At 35.2% G+C, this 23,818-nt stretch overlaps 1 protein-coding gene across 1 annotated transcript in view; it reads left to right on the forward strand.

Moving 5' to 3' along the window:
• Positions 1-23,818, forward strand: part of LOC127857428 (neural cell adhesion molecule L1-like protein) — a 40,498-nt gene that overhangs the window by 6,768 nt on the left and 9,912 nt on the right. Inside the window, exons 2-8 of the mRNA XM_052393824.1 lie at positions 8,192-8,246; positions 9,170-9,290; positions 11,509-11,693; positions 12,474-12,616; positions 16,272-16,338; positions 17,506-17,628; positions 21,880-21,991. Of these exons, the coding sequence (XP_052249784.1) occupies positions 8,204-8,246; positions 9,170-9,290; positions 11,509-11,693; positions 12,474-12,616; positions 16,272-16,338; positions 17,506-17,628; positions 21,880-21,991 (794 nt within the window). The 5' untranslated portion in view covers positions 8,192-8,203. The remainder of the gene's footprint in view (positions 1-8,191; positions 8,247-9,169; positions 9,291-11,508; positions 11,694-12,473; positions 12,617-16,271; positions 16,339-17,505; positions 17,629-21,879; positions 21,992-23,818) is intronic.

The following is a 23,818-nucleotide window of genomic DNA, read 5'->3' on the forward strand; positions in this document are numbered from 1 at the left end:
TTTACAATTTATACTTAGTTTGACTACACAGTTATCCGATAACATGTAAGGATCTAAAACTTAAAACGTATAAATCTATCACTTGTACAGATAAAAGATCAAGAGTGCTTAAACCTTGCGACCTAACAAATATGTTTTCATATACTAGTACTTCTATCTGAACCTAGTCTACCATTCACTATTTTTAAACCGAACATTTTACAAAACTCCAATAATAACTATCCATACTAATTAAAAGTTTTACCTAGGTTACATCCGGGTAAGTTAACATGTTTTGCGAAATCATTCGGTAAAACATTTCTACACAGACATGAACAGTGTCCTATAGAACAAAATCTGGTCCATCTCCAACTCTGGCATCAATATCTCCCTGTAAAAGAAATTTACAAGTATAAGACTCCTACATTTTTTTAAAATGAAGAATGTCATCAGTAATTTGTTATAAAACACTTTCTGAAAGGTACTTACTTCCACTGTCTTGTTGTGCATTGTAAGTTAAACACGTTAATAGATCATTGTTAAATTTAAAAAAAAGCCATCTATTTTAATCCACATTACAAAAACCACTTTTATTTTTAATAAATGTTACATCTTTTTTTCAGTTAATTATGAGCATACATAATAATTCCACCACTACTTCTTAAAGAATTGTTTTGTTTAATTTTTCTGTGTAAAGTATAGGATGCTAAATTCTCAACCATATAGTTAAACGAGATATTTGGCCATGTTTCAGTTAACAATGAAATATCATTTTAACTGAATAATGGATTATTTTCATTTCTGCACTGACAAGTTTGTTATATTGTTAACCAAGAAATCCTTGTACATTTAATAATCAGACTTTGATCTCACTGTTAACCTAATCGCTGTCCTACTTACTTGCGGTCTTTCACATTGTCTACATTCAAATATCAGTCGGGTGCACGCGGTCTACAAGACTGGGATCCCACAGAAAGTTTCTTTCTCCCCGTGTTATTTAAATTATAATGACTGTCTATGTCATGCTCGCTTTTCACGTTCAGTTCGATGACTCTCGTATTGGGTTTAACCAATGATCTTGTAAATGTTGGATGGTCAGCAATTTTGTTTTTGACAGTTCTTGTTTTTTTATTTCTTGTTTTATTACTTTTGCTCGTGCTGTGTCGACGATTTGTATATTGTTGTGCATTTGCAGGTAAGTCAACCGTTTATGTACGTTCTGTTTTTTGGTCGCATGTGCCTGACCTTGTTTCCGGATTGTTTACGTTTGTTTGGGTTGGTCTTGTCTGTGATGATGTGTTGTTTTCAATACCAAAGACATTGCTTTAGAGAGTGTCTACTTTTGTTTCATTGGAATATATCATCACTTTTGTTTTTGGACCTAAGTCAACTTCTCTTGTTTCCTCGTATTTAATCCACCTAGTATTTTTTCCGTAGCACGTCGAACCAGTCAGGAAATATATCTTCAATAAATAATCTGGCTGGGTAGCGTATCTCTCGTTTGATCTAGTATCAGCTGCTTCTGTTGACTTGTACAGTGTATTGCTGTACAGATTCCAGTCGGATATTAGCTATTAATCCCGAAGCTGGTGTTCTTCAGAAGGTTAACTTTTGTATGATCACTTCAGTATTATGACTGTCTCTTAACCTTGCAATTGAACGTCGTTTCTAGTCAGTTCCATCTATGTTTGCTTGCGGTGACGTTCGTCCTGATCGGTGTGCCCTATCGATATAGATATCTTCTGAATCAAGCTCATTTCCCAACCATCATAATATAATGTTATTAATTAGTTGAATTCATATTGGCTTAGTTATTGAGCTGAAGACAGCCGTATTGGCCAGAGCCTATGAATTCAACTTATAAATGACAATTTAATAATTTACTTTATAATATTCAGCAAGAAAACCTTGAATTTCACTTTAGAATTACATGTTTTTGCTATTAAATGAAGTATGAAGTTTTAAAACTAAGCAAAATTTCTGTTCAATACAACGTTTTCACGGTTTATATTCCCATGCAAAATGCTTTGAAAATGTTATGTAAATGTAATGTAGGACCTCTCAGTAGAACCAAGATCTACGCCAGTAGATAGACAAATGATCTTTGTGCAAAACGTCTATTTTAAACAACAGTAGCCATATTCGGAGTAAGGAAAGTAACCGCTACACTGCGCCCAACAAAACACCAAAAAAAAAGCAAAGATATTGGTGCCATGTCTTACACTGGCATATCGGTCAGACATGCACACACATTTTTTCATTATCAAGAACATCTCACTCTCCATATATGTTGAATCATTGCATAAATACTGTTTCAATACAGATTATGAGGGAAATGGTTAAGCGGTAAAAGTATTAGGCTCTAAGCCCAGAGGTTGTGGGTTCTAGTCCTACAATTGTTATAGCCACGTTTCCGCATATATCAGTAATATTGGTGGCTTCCAGGTGCTAACATGCTGGGAAATTTGTCATCTGCTAAAATGTCATCTGCGGCATCTCATAATGATCCGAATGCTAAGGCCTCCAGCACTAATCAAAAGGGTTAGCTTATATAATGTTTAAACAACAAAACATCAAATTCAATAATAACAATCATATATTTTTATTCGTTATTGTAATAACAATCAAAGTAAACAAGAACATACAATAATTGTATGGTAAACATTTTGCCAGTTAATTTCTTAACATTTGAACATATTAACGTAGCAACAACATTTTGATCAATAGCCTTTCAATTCACCAACAAAATGTGTCGCGTTTTGAGAAAATGGGGCTTAATGTATGTGCATAAAGTGTTATCCCAAATTAGCCAGTGCAATCTGCACAGGCTAATCAGGGACGACACTTTCCGCTTTTCGTGTAGAAGAGACTTCCTTTAAACGAAAAATACCATAAAAGCGGAAAGTGTCGTCCCTGGTCCGCACAGGCTAATCTGGGACAACACTTTACGCACATGTGTTATGCCCAGTTTTCACAGAACGCGACTCAAATAATCTCTACCATAACATAGATAAGGTGTTCCTCCGGATAGACTGTCTTGCTTGACCAATATGACTATTCAAGCCAATTAAATTCCTGAAACATTTAACTGTTACTAATTCAACATGTAATTATATTAAAACAAAACACCCCATAAAGTAAATGCAATGCAACAAATTACCGACATTCTAATTGACATCTCGAACTCTAGCGTTAAACAAAATACTGGGATGAAGATAGTCATATAAGCCTTCGGCCTCCAGCCTCAGGCTCATATGACTATCTTCAGTTTGGCTTCCGGCTTCAGAAAAATATGACAACTGGTATCTTCAACCTAGTAACAAGCCAAAAACATTTAAGTGTATCAACATAACAATTAAACATGTAATAATATTGTATTAAAACAAAACTCCCCATAAAGTCAATGCAAATGTAACATATTACCCACATTTTAATCGACCCCTCGACATCTAGCGTCAAACTTTATACTAGGCTGAAGATAGTCATATTGACCTTCGGCCTTAGGCTAATATGACTTTCTTCAGTGTGGCTTCCGGCTTCAGACTAACATGACTTTCTTCAACGAAGTAACAAGCCCAAAACATTTAAGTGTATTAACAATTCAACACTTGTAATTGTATTAAAACAGAAGACCCCATAAAGTCAATGCAATGAAACACATAACCGACATTCTAATTGACATCTCGACCTCTAGCATCAAACTTTATACTAGGCTGAAGATAGTCATATTAGCCTTTGGCCTCCGGCCTCAGGCTATTCCGCTAATATCACTATCTTTAGTTTGGCTTCCGGCTTCACACTAATATGAATATCTTCAGCCCAGTAGCAAGCCTAAATCATTTAAGTGTATGAACATAATAATTAAACTTGTAATTGTATTTAAACAAAATACCGCATAAAGTCAATGCAAATGCAACATATTACCGACATTCTAATTGACATCTCGACCTCTAGCATCAAACTTTAAACTGGGCTGAAGATAGTATAGAAGCCTTCGGCCTCCAGCCTCAGGCTAATATGACTATCTTCAGTTTGGCTTCCCGCTTCAGACTAATATGACTTTCCTCAACGAAGTAACAAGCCCAAAACATTTAAGTGTATTAACAATTCAACACTTGTAATTGTATTAAAACAGAACACCCCATAAAGTCAATGCAATGAAACAAATAACCGACATTCTAATTGACATCTCGACCTCTAGCGTCGGCCTCCAGCCTCAGGCTAATATGACTATCTTCAGTTTGGCTTCCCGCTTCAGACTAATATGACTATCTTCAACCCTGTAACAAACCTAAAACATGTCAGTGTATGAACATAATAATGCAACTTGTAATTGTATTAAAACAAAATACCCCATAAAGTCAATGCAAATGCAACATATAACTGACATACTTATTGACATCTCGACCTCCAGCATCATTCTTTATACTCCGGTCTCAGGCTAATATGACTATCTTCAATTTTGCCTCCGGCTTCACACTATTGTCACTATCTTCAACCCAGTAACAAGCCTAAAACATTTAAGCGTAATAACAAAATAGTTAAACTTGTAATTATATTAGAACAGAACACCCCATAAAGTAAATGCAATGAAACAAATAACCGACATTCTAATTGACATCTCGACCTCTATCCTCAGACTTTATACTGGGCTGAAGATAATCATATTAGCCTTTGGCCTATCTTCAGTTCGGCCCCTGGCTTCAGACTAAAATGATGAACATTAAGAACAGGGTAAAACACATCAGGGAACTTAAAGATAATCTAAGTACAGAATTGCGTACTAGTATCATTAAAGGAGCGCACCTGTTATGTTCTACATGTATCTAAACAAGTATTAAAAGTGATCTATTTTTGGCACAAGTAGAAGCCATTTACCTAGTGTATAAAACTTAAATGATATGTCGATCATCTATATTATTCTTGGATCCAAATTTCTGAATATTCGTTAACTGAAGGCGAACCTTCAAATAAAAATAATAATTCAATCTGATTCCTGAGAACTTTGTTCATAATCTACCCTCTTACGTTTTCCAGAATACACAGTTTTATTCACTGAACCCCTACTAATATTTGCACCGCACAAAATAGCATACGGTTTCAAATGTTGACGGTGGGTGTAATTCCATTGGTTCTCCATGTTATGTTCAGAGTATACTGTCATATTTTTTTATTTTTTTGACCTGGGTTTGCCAGCACTACATCAGCAATGATGTCAGATGCCTGTTCCTGTTGGTCAATTGAGGGAACAGAGTACTCATTCACTGTCTGTACATTTTTCCAGCCAGCAAGATGTGCAATTTCCGTTGAAGGTCTCCCTGCTTGCACTAATGTGGTGGCAAAAGTTTTTCTGCAAGAATTATTCACTTTGCGACCTTTAAGCTCACCCTCTTCTGCTAACACGTTCAACATCTTACCTAATTTGACCGTCCTTACAACAGTTGTGCTGTACCAGACATCTGAACTTGGAGATGTTATGTTTTGCAAATAAAATCTACTATCCTGGCACATGAGTTTCGATGGCCTATGATCCATGTAGGCTTTGTAAACCTTTACTAGGCAGCATGCGTCGTCAGGCCTCTCAAATTTGGCTTAACTTTTCTAATATCGGATGACTTTCCCCCACTCCTAGTTTTTGTTCTTCTTTCTAAAATAACCCATAATACATGTTTGAGATAAACTTGAAACTCTCCTTTTTATGTATTCTTACATTTTCGTTAACAATCTTATCAATTTTAAACTTTGAGTGTTACTGTTTGGGAGACTATTTATACAGCGTTGATAAAAACTATGCATTTGTGAAAGACACTTTAATCCTTTCAATGCTGAAACTATTTGCAAACAGTCTAGATCCAGACCAGACACCACATACAAACTGTTTGCTATTCTGGGTGTTTTTTAGAAAAAAAAGAAAATAATATGTTTAGAAATTCATCAGATAACATTTAAGAAGACAACACAATTCCCAACATGCAAAGGCTTAATGAATTATAAATACAAGTGAATATTTTCTCAAAACTGTTGCATTCATCATACTTTGGCACCTAAACTGTGTTGGTGCACCATAAAGCAAAACATTAACAATCCTTTCTTTAAGTACATAAAGTGCACATTTTTTTAAATATTATGGAACTGACAAAGTAGAAAATTATGTGACCATTGGTCAAAAAATGTAAAAATCAAGTACCGTTGAACTCTAAATATTCTCTTCCATCACTTGTCTTTTTTTACGCTATGTCACCCCACATCAAATTTAGGTGGTCTTGACGACCTTGTAACCCAAAGAAAATTACATTGTTCAACTAGATAGTGTATAGCAACTGTTTTGGTGTTTCTGAAGAAATAGATAATACATACATGTATTAAATTATCCATCTGAAAATACTGTATATATAATTGAAATTTACTTAAAATTCACACATACACACACACACAAATCGACGTGTTAATTATATTACGTGGATTATAAATTTAAATAAAGGGTTTGGAAAGCAAAAAGTAGTTTAAAATGAGTTTGCGTATTTTTATATTGGCAATAAGGCGTTTTCAAGAAAATAGCGAAAAAAAAGCATTAGTCATTTACAGTATAAAATACAAAATAAACATTACCACATCCAAGGAGTCCTTTGCTTCTTAGCTTGTCTATTTCCTGTCTGGTTAAAGGTTCTGCTTGATTAGTCTTGTTTCCCATTCCCTGCGCCTTTCAGTACTTCCTTTAAGACTCAAGAATTCGGTTGGAGTGGGAAAACAAACTGTTACGCTTAAAAACTTGAACCTTTAAACGTGGACTTTATTAAGCTCGATAAATAACAAGCTTGTCAAAGCTTTGCAATTAACTTTTGTATTCAATAAAAATAACTAAAACTACTAAAAAACAAGGATAACGACCCGTCAGAAAAGCTACATTAAAATTAAAATACAAAATTTACCCATGTAAAATTTGGCAAGTATGGTACCAACTCCTCTGGGGGATGGTCTCAACTGGTCTTGTTTCCCCAACACTGTTAGCCCAGTCACTAAATATTTTCATGTCACTTTTGGTCTTGTATTTTGTGTTCTGTGCTTTATTGTCATCAACCAATTTAACTGTTTCCTTCAATTCCACTGCCTTAAAACGTTCGAAACTCGTGTCAGAATTTTCGTCCACAAATTCAACGACACTGTTTGGTATCGACGGCGACGCTGGCGGAGCCTGGAAATCTAATTCTATCTGCACAGAAAGTTCAAGATTTTCTTCTAACTCGTGCACATCGTTTTCTGCTTAAGCTTCAAGATTCAACATGTCATCAGCCAAAAGGCGCAACATGTCCTCGCCGTTTATTGTGCAGCTTTAATTTTTGTTGTATTGTGTCGTCTGCTGAGCCGGAAATTTCACTTAAAAAAACAACAAAAGATGGCGGCAACACGCCGGTAGGGCAAACAAAGGCCTTTTCACTACGATTTCACTGTCGAACTCCGATATACCACAATGTTTGACTAAAATAGTCTTATACAGTGTTTTACTACACAAAATTGTCTAAAACTTTGCATAGAAGTCTTAAATTAAATAAAATTCTTTTCTGAAATGTTCAACACGCCACACTGCGCCCAACAAAACACCTCCAGCACATAATAATTGACAATTGTAAAAATTGCTGTAGTTAAAAACGGTATGAAACAACTAAATGTTGTCGCGAGCCTTTCGGTTGACTGCAAAATAATGTTTTTAAGATTTAGACTGTTGCACCAAAACTAAGCACACACATTCAAGATGGCGTCCAAAATTGTCAAAATTGTATATTCTCATATAAGGCCGAGTTTTTCCTGGTTTCTGATTTGCTGAATATCGTATTGGCCGACTTTTTTCCGTATTGGCCGTGTTTTTTCCATATTGGCCGCTCTTTTCTCGTATAAGGCGAGTTTCGAGCTTTATTGGCGAGGCTCAACTTGTATGGGGCGAAGAAATTGAACACATTCTCATCAATATTATAAAGTTAATTTATAATACTAAATAGTGTATGATGTCTTAATTCGTTAAATTAGTATTGTTTCTACTGTTTCTGGTTGGGAAAAATGAGTAACTGAACTTTATCCGAATGAGGAAAGGAAACTGTTTGAAAGTAATTGAACAGTTTAAAAGCAAAACATGAAACCTTTAATCTTGTTAAATATTGTTGTTTCTGTTCTATAAAAATAGGTTTAAACAGCTTAATATTTAGTTTGTATTTTATAGGTAAATGTGAAGATGTTTCTCGTGCTGTTAGTCTCAATTATGGGAGTGGATGCAGGTATGAGTTAATATTAAATAAGTCATGTCATGTTTGGTTATAACTTTAATCAAAACAGGAACGATAATACATGTATTCATACATGTAATATATTCAGAATTTTTACTTGAAAATAGTAAGCTTTTACAAGTTATTAAGGTATTTTCTCTTATAATGTGTTGATCAGTGCCTTTAAAGAGAATGGATCACATATACACATGCAATGAGCAAGTAAATCACTTTGTATCCCAACAAACAGTGCTGACATGGTTTAAACAGTTTATTACAAATGAAAAAAACAACAACTATTGAATCTGACTGAATCCATCTTAATATCTTACCTTCAAACCATTTTCTAATTTATCATTTTTGACATTTGAAATCAGCAGTAAAAGTCTTAAAATTCTAACATAAGTACATGCTTTGTTTTTAGCTTTTACTCATGTTCTAAAATGTTTTCAAGGAAAATAATACATATGCATGTGTTTACAACATATTGCTTGTTTGCAACATTTATAAACATGAATAATAAATTTCAATGCGTGTTTTGACTTCTAGTAAGCAAGTGTATCGTATCTGTTTGTTTGTTTTAAACTATTTTTGATATAGGTCAGGGATTGAAGAAATTTGTGTCGGTTTGACAGAAATAGGAAAATATGTGACTTGTGTTTTGCAAGCTTACTAAAATGTCCTCCATGATTAAAATAGAATGCGCACTTTATTTTTTTTTCTCTGCAGATTATCGGATTTATCGTTTTATAATAGGTTGTATACATTTGGTAACTTTGGGAAAAACTCCACTTTTCAAGATTATGTCTAAGTGCAAAATTCAATAATCATGCAGTTGAAGTGAAGTATAATTACAGTTATAAGAGACAGCTTTAAAAGTACTTGCCGTTTAAAGAATGTGTTTTATTTGTATTTATTTTTAAACAATTGTTTAGGCGGTGTTCCACCATCCATCAGCGTGCCCCAGGGAAATAATTGGCCAAAACCTGTCAAGTACATCCGGTCTGGCTCCAGTGACCAAATCGAATGTACAGCTTATGGCTCTCCATCACCCAAGTAGGGACCAACTGTAATACGGGATAGAAAATAACATGTTATGGTTGGTTTCTCTCGTGTGGCAACCATATTTTGTACTTTGGTTGCCTAGTCAAAGAATGAGGAGTGAAGATTTAAGCACACTGTATGAAATTGCTTTTGTATCTTATAATTACATTCAACAAAGTAAACTCAGATACGAGTGAACACTGTCACTGCATTGAGCCATAATAATAATATTTAGGTTTTTTAAATTCTTATAAACCACTGGAAATGACTATTACCCCTCTATGGTGGCATATAGCAGTTGCTCTCTCAGTATGTCTGGCACTTATTTTCCGTAGTTTGTTTTCACTAAACGCCTTCAGATATTGGTGAGTGAGTCTACTTGCATGACTTATAGATCAAGTTCTAGTTTTGTTCCAGTTTATTGATGTATTTTCCAAATTTACAGGCCTTTGACTGATACATTTTCTCCTGATTAATAGTTTGCGTTTTCCTAAACTCGTAAATATATTTACCTGATTTTGTTTTATGCTATCTTTATTCCTTATATGTCAAGTTAGAGTTTCGTTTCTGTAAATTGATTTTGACGAAGTTACCTTTTTTTAAGTAATACTTTTCCGATTTTTTGTTTGTTGAAACGCTTCCAGATACTTTATTTTTGTTGTATGAGGCCTACCTTTATGATTTACAGTTCAAGTTCTACTTTCGTTCCGGTCCATCGATTTGTTAGGTAGTAACCTGTGTTCGACTTTAAAATTTTATATCAAAAAGCTTCCGTGCGTCTTTAAAATGAAGTTGGGGACAATGTGGTTTACAAACACAGATTTTCTTTAAGAAAATTGTATTAGGACTATCAACTTTTGGTTTTGACATGCTCAAGTCAAAATTATGTTGCCCCTGGCTAAAGGCAAACCATTAATTATTTCCCTGAAAAGGCAATTTTTGTATAAATTAATTAAATGTTGACATTGTTTTTTTATTAATACCAGGGAATAATTCGTGAAAAACGATATAACTGAGTTGCTCAACTTTACCGACTTCATTAGTCAATGCAGGAAGTCTTTATATTCAAGTTAAGAAATTGAAGTATAGAAATGATTATTAACTTTTAACTACTACCTTGAAGAGGACAAGATATTGGGTACTTATTAGTATAGTCATATAACATATTTTTTTGATTATTGAATAATAGTTTCACCTTTTCAAACTAATGGTTATTTTAATTATATAGGAATCACTCTGTCAGTTATTACACAGGCGACAACATTGACACAATAAAAATGTCATCACCATGAAACAGAGAGATGCATGCACACACTTTTCATCCCTAGCGTTTTAATCAGGACGGCATATGGACATGGCAAAGTAATTGAAAACGGGCATGTTTATGCGCGGTTGATTTTAAAGGGACGAACACACGCATTTCATGAATCCCTGCCAATTATATGAAGTATGTCTTTATTGAAACTGTACTTGTCATTTTGCAAGAAAGCGTATTTTCTTTCATGTCCGCCATTTTAGACAAAATCACGTATACGACATGTATGCATAGAAATGTAAAATCATATGCATGTCAGACTACATTCACACACCCAATTTTAAGCCTGATTAAACATGCACATCGTTGTTTTCGGGAAAATTATATCATGATTGTTGAACTCGCATGATGTTTACTCAACTAACCTTTTTTTTACTGGTGCAACACAAAGGAAATTGGGGAAAAAACGGATATTTTGGGGAAAATTGCATTACAGAGTAAAAATGCTGATAATATGCGGTTTTCAAAGAAGAAAAAGCACTGCTTAATCCCAAAAAATGTTGTATACTGGTTTCCAAAGTTTGCGCAGGTATTTATTATGGGAGTTACCCAGACAATTACCTGTGATGGACTACATATATTCCATTTAAATATCATATTGGACGTATACGCCTATGGGACAAATCAAGCACACTCAAAATGTCGCAGACAATTTAAGTTGCTGTATAAGCTGACGCCTAACCTTCCAAGTCTGGTTAACAGACAAGAACGTTTTAACCAGTAAGGGCTTGTGCTTTGCTTATGAAAAGGATTTTGTGGCCCTTCAAACGGCAAAAATACGCACAAGGCTACGGTAAATCCCAAATCCTCAGTGATGCACATATTCTTGAATTATTTGCCCATAAAAATCAATGACATAGCTCTTTTTAAATTTGAAACATTATACAATTAAAAGATCATTGATTTATTCCACAGGTATCGATGGACGGTTGATGGCAGTCCTGTGAAAAACACTGTTAACTGTGTCGAGTTTAGTGAAAGTAATGGGACATTGTCCATAGGTTCATTGTTCTCACCGTCTGATTCTGGGAATTATTCCTGTGTTGTCAAAAATGACTATGGGGAAATCATGACTCCTTATCTTCAATTAATCAGAGCTGGTATGTATAGTGTTTTTCACCTCATTGTGAAATGTTGTGATTGGCTGCTCTTATTTTTCAGCTGCTTTTGCAATTTGTTGCAGTAATTTGGAAATATTTATTGCATAGTGTTATTAACACATAAACTACATTTGTATGCTATTGTAAAACCTTTACTGTGCTATTTGAAAATATCGTAGTAAAACAATTATTATCTGCTTTTTAATTAAGTAAATATGGTGTATAAATTAAGTAAACAACTTACCAAATTTTCAAACTTTTATCCACAAATATGACTTTCATACTCACAATTATTGAAATCTGACATGAATACAAGTTAAAAAACAATCAATACTTAATACTCGATAATTATTTCTTGAAAACAATTAATTTTCCCCTCACAATTGACCTTTCACCGAGACTTTGTTTACCTAGGCCTTGTGTTAGCAGATTCAGTAATCACCGTCATATGACAAACAGTATCAGAACCAGTAGGCTAGTTCTTCAGTTCATAAAGTACTGGACAACAAATCAAAGCCCGGTCACACAATATATGAAGGAATAGCTCATGAATTTATTTCTATGTCCGTTCTCCTGCTACATCTGATTCAAGTTAGTAGGGCAGCTGTATGTTATTGAAGAAAGTTTATATACTTAACACCGGGAAACCATTCTGCTCAGGAAAAGTGTAACTAAACTGACCACCATAGTTTGATTGAAGTTCTGCCGAATATGGTGACAATATTGTGAAAAATCAAAATAAATAAACACAAACAAATCCAAACACAATTTGTTTTGCAGATTCTAGCAATCATTTTCGTGGTCACCAGAATACCCCTGCAGAAACCATTATGTTGAATCTGTACAACCACTATGCAATGGAGTGCAAAAACAAGCCTTCCAGCATACCCCCACTTGAGATTTCATGGGAAATTGGCACTATGGTAAGCTAGGGATCCTTTCCTTTCATTTAATGCATTTTGGAAGATAATTTGGTCTTAAATTAGACTTTTAAACCAGGTTTTCCGAAGGAAAAAACTGGTTATTAGATTGGCGAATTCCAGCTGGTGGGTGTATAGAACAAGCTTGTCCAAGCCATAACTTTGTCGTTCATTGTGAGATTTTAAAACCATTTGGCACATTTGTTCACCATCCTTAGACGGTGTGTCGCGCGTAAGAATTATGTCGATATCTCCAAGGTCAAGGTCACACATCGAGTTCAAAGGTAAAAAATAGCCATAAATGAGCTTGTCCGGGTCATTATTGTGAGATTTTAAAATCATTTGGCACATTTGTCAATATCATTGGACGGTGTGTTGCGCGAAAGAATTACGCCGATATCTCCAAGGTCAAGGTTGCCACAACTAAAAATAGATTGATTTTGAAACAAAGGGGGTTACTATGAACAATCAGTAACAATCCACATTGTGAGTTGTCACCCTTTATCAGACTTTTTTCAAATTGAAATCAAGGTCGCCATGAGTAAAATTAGATTGAATTTCACACAAGGGGGGGGGGGGGTAACAATTTTTTCAAATTGAAAACCTGGTTTTGTGACAATTTTGTCCCTTGTTTCAAAATGCACAGGAGTGTGAAAAATAAAAAAGATAGTTTGTCGGTGGACAATTTTCTTGTACAATCCTGATTGACCAAAGCATCAACTAATATAGGTTTTATTTCTGATATTTATTTTAGTTAATATACATCATAAACATTTTTATTTAAATACATACAAATATAATACTAACTTTAATATAAACCGGACATCAGCATTGTAACATCCTCTTACGAAATCCCTTGTGGTTAAACTCTTAATTGGATATTTATTCTCATAGTTCTTGATTGGAATTATTTTGGCAATGGGCCGTTCATTAATTCTTGATTACAGGACCATATGTTGACCCCAAAATAGTTATTTTAGTTAGGACAATGGTATAGATTCCACTTAAGGCTAACATACTTTTTTTAGCTCGCCTGATTGCTCAGGTGAGCTTTTCTGACCGGTCTTTGTTCGTTGTCCGTCCGTCTGTCCGTTAACATTTGCTCGTAAACACTCTAGAGGCCTCATTTCTTGTCCCATCTTCATGAAACTTGGTCAGAAGCTTTGCCCCAATAAAATCTCGGCCGAGTTCGAAACTGGGTTGTGCCGGGTAAAAAACTAGGTCACTAGGTAAAAAAAAGAAATACCTTGTTAACACTGTAGAAGTCACATTTTATGTTCAATCTTCATGTAACTTTGTCAAAATGTTTGTCTTAATGATATCTTGATTGAGTTCCAAAGTGGTTCCGGTCTGTTGAAAAACATGGCCGCCAGTGGACGGGGCAGTTTTCCTTATTTGGCTATAGAGAAACCTTGAAAACACTCTAGAAGTCACAATTTTTTCCCAAATATCATGAAAGTTGGTCAAAAGATTGATTTAATTGGTATCTTGGACGAGTTCGAAAATGGTCCAGATCGGTGAAAAAACATGGCTGCCAGTGGGCTGGGCATTTTTCTCTATATGTATATAGTGGAAGTTTTCACTATTTGGCTATAGAGAAACCTTGAAAACACTCTAGAAGTCACAATTGTTGTCCAATCATCATGAAAGTTAGTCAAAACATGGACAATGGTTCAGATCGGTGAAAAAAAATGGCCGCCAGTGGGCGGGGCATTTTTCTCTATATGTTCATGTATATAGTGAAAACGTTAACACTCTAGAAGTCACATTTTTATTCCCCTCTTTGAAGAAGAGGGGGTATATTGTTTTGCTCATGTCTGTCGCCAGATGGTTTCCGAATGATAAGTCAAGAACGCTTAAGCCTAGGATCATGAAACTTCATAGATACATTGATCATGACTCGCAGGTGACCCCTGTTGATTTTGAGGTCACTAGGTCAAAGGTCAAGGTCACGGTGACCTGAAATAGTAAAATTGTTTTCGGATGATAACTCAAGAACTCTTACACCTAGGATCATGAAACTTCGTAAATTAGGTACATTGATCATGACTTGCAGATGACCCCTATTGATTTTGAGGTCACTAGGTCAAAGGTCAAGGTCACGATGACCCGAAATAGTTAAATGGTTTCTGGATGATAACTCAAGAACGCTTATGCCTAGGATCATGAAACTTTATAAGTACATTGATCATGACTCACAGATGACCCCTATAGATTTTCAGGTCACTAGATCAAAGGTCAAGGTCACGGTGACCCAAAACAGTAAAATGGTTTCTGGATGAAAGCTCAAGAACGTTTGTGCCTAAGATCATGAAAGTTCATAGGTACATTGATCATGACTTGCAGATGACCCCTATTGATTTTCAGGTCACTAGGTCAAGGTCACGGTTACCTGACACAGTTAAATGGATTTTGGATGATAAGTCAAGAAAGCTTACGCCTAGGATTATGAAACAATATAATGGTCAAGTTGAGAGAATTTTCTTATAAAATCAATCAAAAATGGAATTTGTCATGTAGATGTTTTGAACATCTTAATACTTTGTTATCCATCTGACATGTGTGCATTATAATCATTGCATCTTTTTAAAGATGTTTGTGGTTTAAAGTTTTTTTTGTTTTGGTTATTAAACACAAAGCACTAAATTGACAATTTCCAGAAAGACTAACAGTGGGCTGACCTTGAAACGATGCAAGATGGAATGTAATTCATTTGTTTGTTTAATAATTTAATATCTTAACATGTCAACTATGAAAACACTATGCAATTATTATTTTGTTATCAGACTAGGAGACTACAGTTCATATGTGCTCTAAAATCTACAAGTTCACAAGAACAAACACACACAACTAAATTTGATATTAACACATTGATGCCTAACATTGATTATGAGAGAGAGGAAGGAATGAGTCATGCTGAAGGATACACACATTGATTGTTTATGAAGTTAATGTATGGGATCAGGAATAACATTTAGCTGTTATTTGTTGGTGTGTGAGCTCTGGTCAACAGAGATGTGTTTAACAATGGATATATGCTACTGCTGATAAAGAGTTCTAAAATATACAGCTACATCTTCCAAATTTAGGTTTGGAATGTAAATTGCTAACTGTTGGCTACATTGATCATGACTCACCAATGACCCCTATTGATCTTCTCGTCACTAGGTCAAAGTGATTTAAAATACAAAAATTGGTTTTTAAATGATAACTCAAAAACACTTTCACCTAGGATAAAGACTTCATATGTACATTGATCATGATTATAAAAATACCCCTTTTGAATTTCAAAACACTAACTCAAAGATCAACATCACAGTGACTCACTAGGTCAAACGTCTTAATAACAATGACTCAACACTGTAAAATGGTGTCCAGATGACAACTCAAGAAACCAAGGTCAAAAATCAAAGTCACAATGACTAATATATTCATATTCACACAATGGCTGCCATTACAACTTACAGCCCATATGCAGGCAATGAGGCATGCATGTTTTACAAACAGCCCAATACATTTGGTAATAATTCAATGAACACACTCTTCTCAGGTGAGGGAACTAGGGCCATCTTGGCCCTCTTGTTTAAAATTAATTTCATTAATTTATAATGTATTATTTTCATATACATTAAGATCACTGTGTTATTTATGCTTACAGATTGGTACTACTTTTTTTCTGTCAGAAGAGGTCAAACCATCCGACCGTCTTGTAAGGCAACCAGATGGTATGTTAATTATGTTTTTCTTACAGATGTTCTTCAAAATGGTTTAAAGATAACCTTTACAAAATTGTAGAATTTGCATAAGACTAATTTAAAACTTTTATATCAGATTCTACTTATGATTTGAAGAATCTGATTTCCAAGTGCTTGAATTTTAAAGTCTTGAGCTTTTCAGACAATTTTTGTTTTTAATGTAAGCAATATATACGTGTTGAAAATGGAGTTCCTTTAATAAATGGTAAGAATAAATTACTCCAGCTCTACCCTTAATGTAACAAGCTCTTTTAAGGTTTATAATACAATGCTTTCGAAAATATCACATATATTTAAATTGAATTGTAGTATTATTTAAGCATCACTTGTGTATGTCATCACATGTAAAGCATCTGAACTTTGTTATACAAAAGTGCACACAATTTTTATGTCCCCCACTATAGTAGTGGGGGACATATTGTTTTTGCCCTGTCTGTTGGTCTGTCTGTTTGCGCCAACTTTAACATTTTGCAATAACTTTTGCTATATTGAAGATAGCAACTTCATATTTGGCATGCATGTGTATCTCATGAAGCTGCACATTTTGAGTGGTGAAAAGTCAAGGTCAAGGTCATCCTTCAAGGTCAAGAGGTCAAATATATATGGCCAAAATCGCTCATTTAATGAATACTTTTGCAATATTGAAGATAGCAACTTGATATTTGGCATGCATGTGTATCTCATGGAGCTGCACATTTTGAGTGGTGAAAGGTCAAGGTCAAGGTCATCCTTCAAGGTCATAGGTCAAATATATTTGGCCCAAATCGCTTATTTTATGAATACTTTTGCAATATTGAATATAGCAACTTGATATTTGGCATGCATGTGTATCTCATGGAGCTGCACATTGAGTGGTGAAAGGTCAAGGTCATCCTTCACAAGGTCAAGGTCATCCTTCAAAGTCAAACTTCATATAGGGGGACATTGTGTTTCACAAACGCATCTTGTTGTTTGTTATATTTAAAGAAGCATGCGGTGATGTTTGTTACTTCAAATTAATGAAATTATCCTTGAACACTGGCAGGAGAAATTTAAATGCTTTTTGGAAAAACCCAGTTCTGTGTGTTGCACAAACCACAATTTAACAAATGTTTTTTACTGACTCGTTTATGTCTAATTTGCTCACCTTATTTGTAGGTACCCTTCATTTTCTGTGGTTGACTTCCGAAGATAGCAAACACTTTCGTTGTGTTGGGACAAACACAGTCAACGGAGTGACTGTGTTAAACCCACTGACCATGAAGCTGAATGTTAATACAGGTAAAGTTATCCAGTTTCAATTAAGGTTTTAAATACATTGTTAAGTGAATTTCATATGTATGTTTTTTTATACTTTTCAATGGCATGAACATGCTATACCTTCATTAGAAGTTATTCCATTTTCATGCAGGAACAAACCCTGAATTGGGCCATGTGTTGTACCCCTCATTGTATTCGCGACACAGTAGTTAAGGACACTTGTTTTCTTATATATATTGTGACCAGAGATTTTTATCAACAGCCAAGACATAGGTTGAAGGCCTCAGGCTATCTTAACTGTTTGTCGTACTCTCTTTATAGGTACCCCCCCTGCCATGATTAACACTTGCGTATGGGCAACCCTTAATGCAAAATGTCAAGAAAACGTTATCTAACCGCAAATTGATGTGTATAGCCAGGGGTTTTTTTTACTAAGAAAGTGACGCAGATATTTGGCGTCTTCCCCTACCAGAATTTTTCTCCTCAAAATACAATATCCCCACCAAAAATATCATTTTTCACCAAAATATAATATTTTATCTCAAAGAAATGTTTATTTTTCCTTTGGGCATTTGACAATTAACCAATTTGCACCATGTACAACGATATCGCTCTCTCTCTCCAGACGAATACAAAAAATCTGGGAATCCCAGTTATTCTAAATATAGCTCTTAAATTACGTCATGTAAACTGGGCAACTAATCGTAATAATCATGTGACTATTTTACTGGATACCGGTCTTGCGAGAGAAGGGTGTTTCGTCAATTAATTACCGGAAACCAGTCGAATTTTCATCCGGGCTATATGCAAGCCAAGATATAAACGTGAAAACAGAAAAAAATGTCTCACAATTGGCGTTCTTACACAAACAAAATAAAACATTCGGACTCGGAAGATACTGAACGCATCGAGGCATTTTTAAAGAAAGAATCATCGATAACCGTTATAACCCAGCAGGATTCTGAGGTAATCAACATCGAACATTGTGAAAGTGAAAGTAGACAATCGGCAGCTGCCGCTCCTTTCCCCTCCAATACTGTAGCAGATCAAGATCGTCAACCCATTCATCATGAAATTGAAATCACAAAATTGACATCGTCCCCCGGCCCCAGTACAGAAATATAGTTAATACATTTCCCATTATTAGATCTACACCTGCAACTTTATTAAGGACTTTGACGTTAATACGTGTTAAATGTGTTTAAGAACAAAAAGGACAGAGACAAGCCTCTTTTGATGAGTTATAGACATTGAAATGAACAGTTGATTTTTTTTCCCCCTAATATGTCTCTTTCGCACTCTTTTTTCCCCTTTCACCCAGCGTCCAGCGTCTTCCCCTTTCTCTAAAAAAAAACCCTGATAGCAAAAAGGTTCCTTCCAATTGTTTAATTGTTTGTACTTTATCCTTATAGTCTTTGCCACTTTGTACCCTGAGTGGACAGTTGAATAGCTCTCTTATAACAATAATCCGACATGCTGAACAATCCTTTTATCAGTAAGGCCAGGTTGCTTTATTTGCCCCTCCTAAGTTGCTGTTTAATAAAGACTGGTATGCGAGTGGTTATGTCATGTGTTCAACACTTTCATTCCTGCAATAAACAATGGTTATTGAAGAAATCAGGAGTTTGTACATTAGATTTGCCATTTACCAATCAACAAGAGGATTCCCTACTAACGTTGCACCCCTCAGTGATATTTGCATAGGAAGGAACCATTTTAAGCTCATCTATTTTTTGAAAAAAAATTATGACCTATTGTCATCACCTTGGCGTCGGCGTTGGCGTCCGGTTAAGTTTTGCGTTTATGTCCGCTTTTCTCAGAAAGTATGAATGCTATTGCATTCAAACTTGGTACACTTACTTACTATCATGAGGGGACTGGGCATGCAAAGTTAGATAACTCTGGCGTGCATTTTGACAGAATGATGTGCCCTTTTTATACTTAGAAAATTGAAAATTTTGGTTAAGTTTTGTGTTTAGGTCCATTTTATTCCTTAAGTATCAAAGCTATTGCTTTCATACTTGCAACACTTACTAACTATCATACGGGGACTGTGCAGACAAAGTAATGTAACTCTGACTGGCATTTTGACATAATTATGTGCCCTTTTTATACTTAGAAAATTGAAAATTTGGTTAAGTTTTGTGTTTAGGTCCACTTTATTCCTACAGTATCAAAGCTTTTGCTTTCATACTTGCAACACTTATTAACTATCATAAGGGGACTGTGCAGGCAAAGTTATGTAACTCTGACTGGCATTTGGACGGAATTATGGGCCCTTTATACTTAGAAAATTGAAAATTTGGTTAAGTTTTGTGATTTGGTCCACTTTACCCCTAAAGTATCATAGATATTGCTTTCATACTTGGAACACTCGCAAACTATCATAAGGGTACAGTAAAAGGACAAGTTGCATAACTCTGGTTGTCATTTTTATGGAATTATGGCCCTTTTTTGACTTAGTAACTTTGAATATATGGTTAAATTTTTTGTTTCGATCCACTTTACTTCTTAAGTATCAAGGCCATTGCTTTCAAACTTCAAATACTTTCATGCTGTCACGAGGTTGCTGTACCTGGCAAGTTGAATTTTACCTTGACCTTTGAATGACCTTGACTCTCAAGGTCAAATTATTAAATTTTGCTAAAAATGCCATAACTTCTTTATTTAAGATTAGATTTGATTGATACTTTGACAAAACTACTCTTACCTGACATACCACAATAGACTCCACCCAAACCATCCCCCGTGTCCTCCCTCCTCCCCCCCCCCACAATTTTTTTTTTTTTTTTTTTTTTTAAGATCATCTCACAAATGACCACCACACCCTCACACTATACTATACCCCCCCACCCCACTCCCAATTTTTTTTTGAAACGGTTAAAAAACACAAATATTTATTTTTATTATTTTATGTTTAAAATACCGTCCAACCATGGCACCCAAGAATACCCCCCTCCCCCTGAATTCCCCCCCCCCAAACATTTTTTTTTTTTTAAGATCATCTCACAAATGACCACCACACCCTCACACTATACTATACCCACCCCACCCCCCCCCAATTTTTTTTTTTTGAAACAGTTAAATAACACAAATATTTATTTTTATTATTTTATGTTTGAAATAGCGTCCAACCATCGCACCCAAGAATAAACCCCCAATCCCCCTCCCCCCCCCCTCCCCGAATTCCCACCCCCCCCCTAATTTTTTTTTTTTTTTTTTTTTTTACGATCATCTCACAAATAACCATCACACCCTCACACTATACAACCACCCCCCCCCCCTTCTCTCCCCCCCAATGTTGTTTTTTTTTGAAACGGTTAAAAAACACAAATATTTATTTTTATTATTTTATGTTTAAAATACCATCCAACCATCGCACCCAAGAATCCCCCCCCCAACCCGAATTATTTTTTTTTTGCATTTTTGTTCGCATTTTTAGAAGATAATGTAATTAATGTCCACGCCCCCACACTATACACCCCTCTTCACTCCACCCCTCCCTCCTTTGTGATTGAAAATGAGAGTCCCTTCACCTTTAAAAAGAAAAAAGATGAGCGGTCTGCACCCGCAGCGCGGTGCTCTTGTTGATATATGTACTAGTTAAATAAATAATGAGGTCAAATTCTGATAAAGCCGCCATGTTATCTGGTCACACATTCAACAATTAAAGATATACATGTGCAATTAATATTTCTAAATTCTTAAATATCCCGAGTTTAATGTGTCAATTAGGGTACGATAATAAACCCAGTTTCAAAGTACAACATTCAATAATTTAAATTATATGTACAGGTTATCCTGTTTTCCCCCAAAATTACCGGGTATAAAATTGTTCTGAAGTTTGATCTTTTAACCTGTTGCATACCTTTTAAAAATGGGCAGTGTATTGTGAATAGGGGTTTAAAGCATATGCGTAAAATGTTGTCCTAGATTAGCCTGTGAAGCCCACACAGGCTTATCGGGGACGACTATTTCGGCTTCAATATTTTTTTGTTTAAAGAAAGTTTCTTCTTAGCAAAAGTTAAGTTTAGGCGGAATGTGTTGTCCCTGATAAGCCTGTGCCAACTGCATAGGCTAACCTGGGACGACACTTTACGCACATGCATTAAACCCCTTTTCACAGAGCACGGCTCAAATATATTTTTTCTGGTGAAAATTTTTATTATAAGCCTAAAAGTACAATTTTGGGACATAAATTCTGCTTGTAGTCCGCTAATAATAGTCCTGATTCCTGGAACATTAGTGACCCCAGTTCTAACTTTGTTACAGGTCAAGGAAATAACCGTGCCCCAGAGATTAAATATAACGATGATGTTACAGTGATGGCTGGGGATGATGCTTTACTCACATGTATCTTCTCCTATTACACAAAGACAGCAGGGTAAGCTTTTTTACAGGTTTACCCATGGTTAATCCATTGACCCCTCCCTCCCCCCACTCTCCCACACTCAATCTCAGTTTCAGGTGTTTTTGCTCCTGTGTATTTGCTCCCTGCTATGGATTTATTTTAGACACAGTGAAGTAATCTAGTAAAGAATGATCGCAGATATGACCCTCCCTAAAAAATTGTTCATTTAGAAAACCGACTCACCTTATGTGTCTCTATAAAAAGTTTTTTTTTTGGTCAGGATTAAAAAAAAAAAATTATGTGCAAGCTCTTCAAATGCATTCAAATGCATCCATCAAAACCATATCCATTTACTGTAATTATTTACTGTAAAATTTAGAAACAAACAATATTCAAATCATACAGGTGTCTGAAAATTAAGAGACAAAAAGTACAGACTTCGGAAATTTTGAGAAACTCTAACAATATGTGTATGCAATGTGTATGGCGTCATTGAATAGGAGCATATGCTTGTAAAATAACAGGCCGTACAGCATGAATTACTTTAATGTTTGTTTCGCTTTACGTTGTTAGGTGAAACTATTGTCACTACAACATAGTTATTCACCTAAAAAGCAAATGTAATGGCCAAATGCCTTCAGGCATTTGTCTTCCAGGTTTTATGACCTTAATCCGGTTTTGAAAATGCATGATCCAAGGCTCAACAGATAAGCCCATCAGAGCTGATTTCTGGTAAAATAGCATAAAAAATAAAGTGTCGGATTAAAAAGAGTCATTAACTACCAACAATATATTTCTGCAAATTTAGAGTCACGAATATAATTATTTTGGATAAAACTGGGGTGTGTTCATAAAACACAATGTCTGGATTAATTACAGTACACGATTTCAAAGAGACTTTAAGAATAGACTGGATGCGTTATGAACAGTTTTTGATGAGGCCTCTCCATTGTTTCAGAGAAACTTTAAGTAAGACTGGACGCGTGACAACCAGTTTTTGATGAGTCTCATTTCCATTGTTTCAGAGAAACTTAAAGTATAGACTAGACACATGACAACCAGTTTTTGATGAGATTCATTTCCATTGTTTCAGAGAAACTTTAAGTATAGACTAGACGCATGAAGACCTGTTTTTGATGAGGCTCATTTCTATTGTTTCAGAGAAACTTAAAAAAGTATAGACTATACACATGACGACCAGTTTTTTATGAGGCTCATTTCAATTGTTTCAGAGAAACTTTAAGTATAGACTGGCGGTATCACGACCAGTTTTTGATGAGACTCATTTCTATTGTTTCAGAGAAACTTAAAGTATAGACTGGACAATTGACGACCAGTTTTTGAAGAGGCTCATTTCCATTGTTTCAGAGAAACTTTAAGTGTTGACTGGACGTGTGATGACCAGTTTTTGATGAGACTAATTTGCATCGTTTCAGAGAAACTTAGTGTAGACTGGATGCGTGATGACCAGTTTTTGATGAGACTCATTTCTATTGTTTCAGAGAAACTTTAAGTATAGACTGGATGCATGACGACCAGTTTTTGATGAGGCTCATTTCCATATTTTCAGAGAAACTTTAAGTAAGACTGGACGCGTGACGACCAGTTTTTGATGCGGCTCATTTCCATTGTTTCAGAGAAATTTTAAGTAAGACAGGACGCGTGACGATCAGTTTTTGATGAGGCTCATTTCGATTGTTTCAGAGAAACTTTAAGTAAGACTGGACGCGTGACGACCAGTTTTTGATGAGGCTCATTTCCATTGTTTCAGAGAAACTTTAAGTATGGACTGGACGTGTGACGACCAGTTTTTGATGAGGCTCATTTCCATATTTTCAGAGAAACTTTAAGTAAGACTGG

This window comes from Dreissena polymorpha, chromosome 14, assembly GCF_020536995.1.
Source record: "Dreissena polymorpha isolate Duluth1 chromosome 14, UMN_Dpol_1.0, whole genome shotgun sequence".
In the NCBI taxonomy this organism is placed as follows: Eukaryota; Metazoa; Mollusca; class Bivalvia; order Myida; family Dreissenidae; genus Dreissena; species Dreissena polymorpha.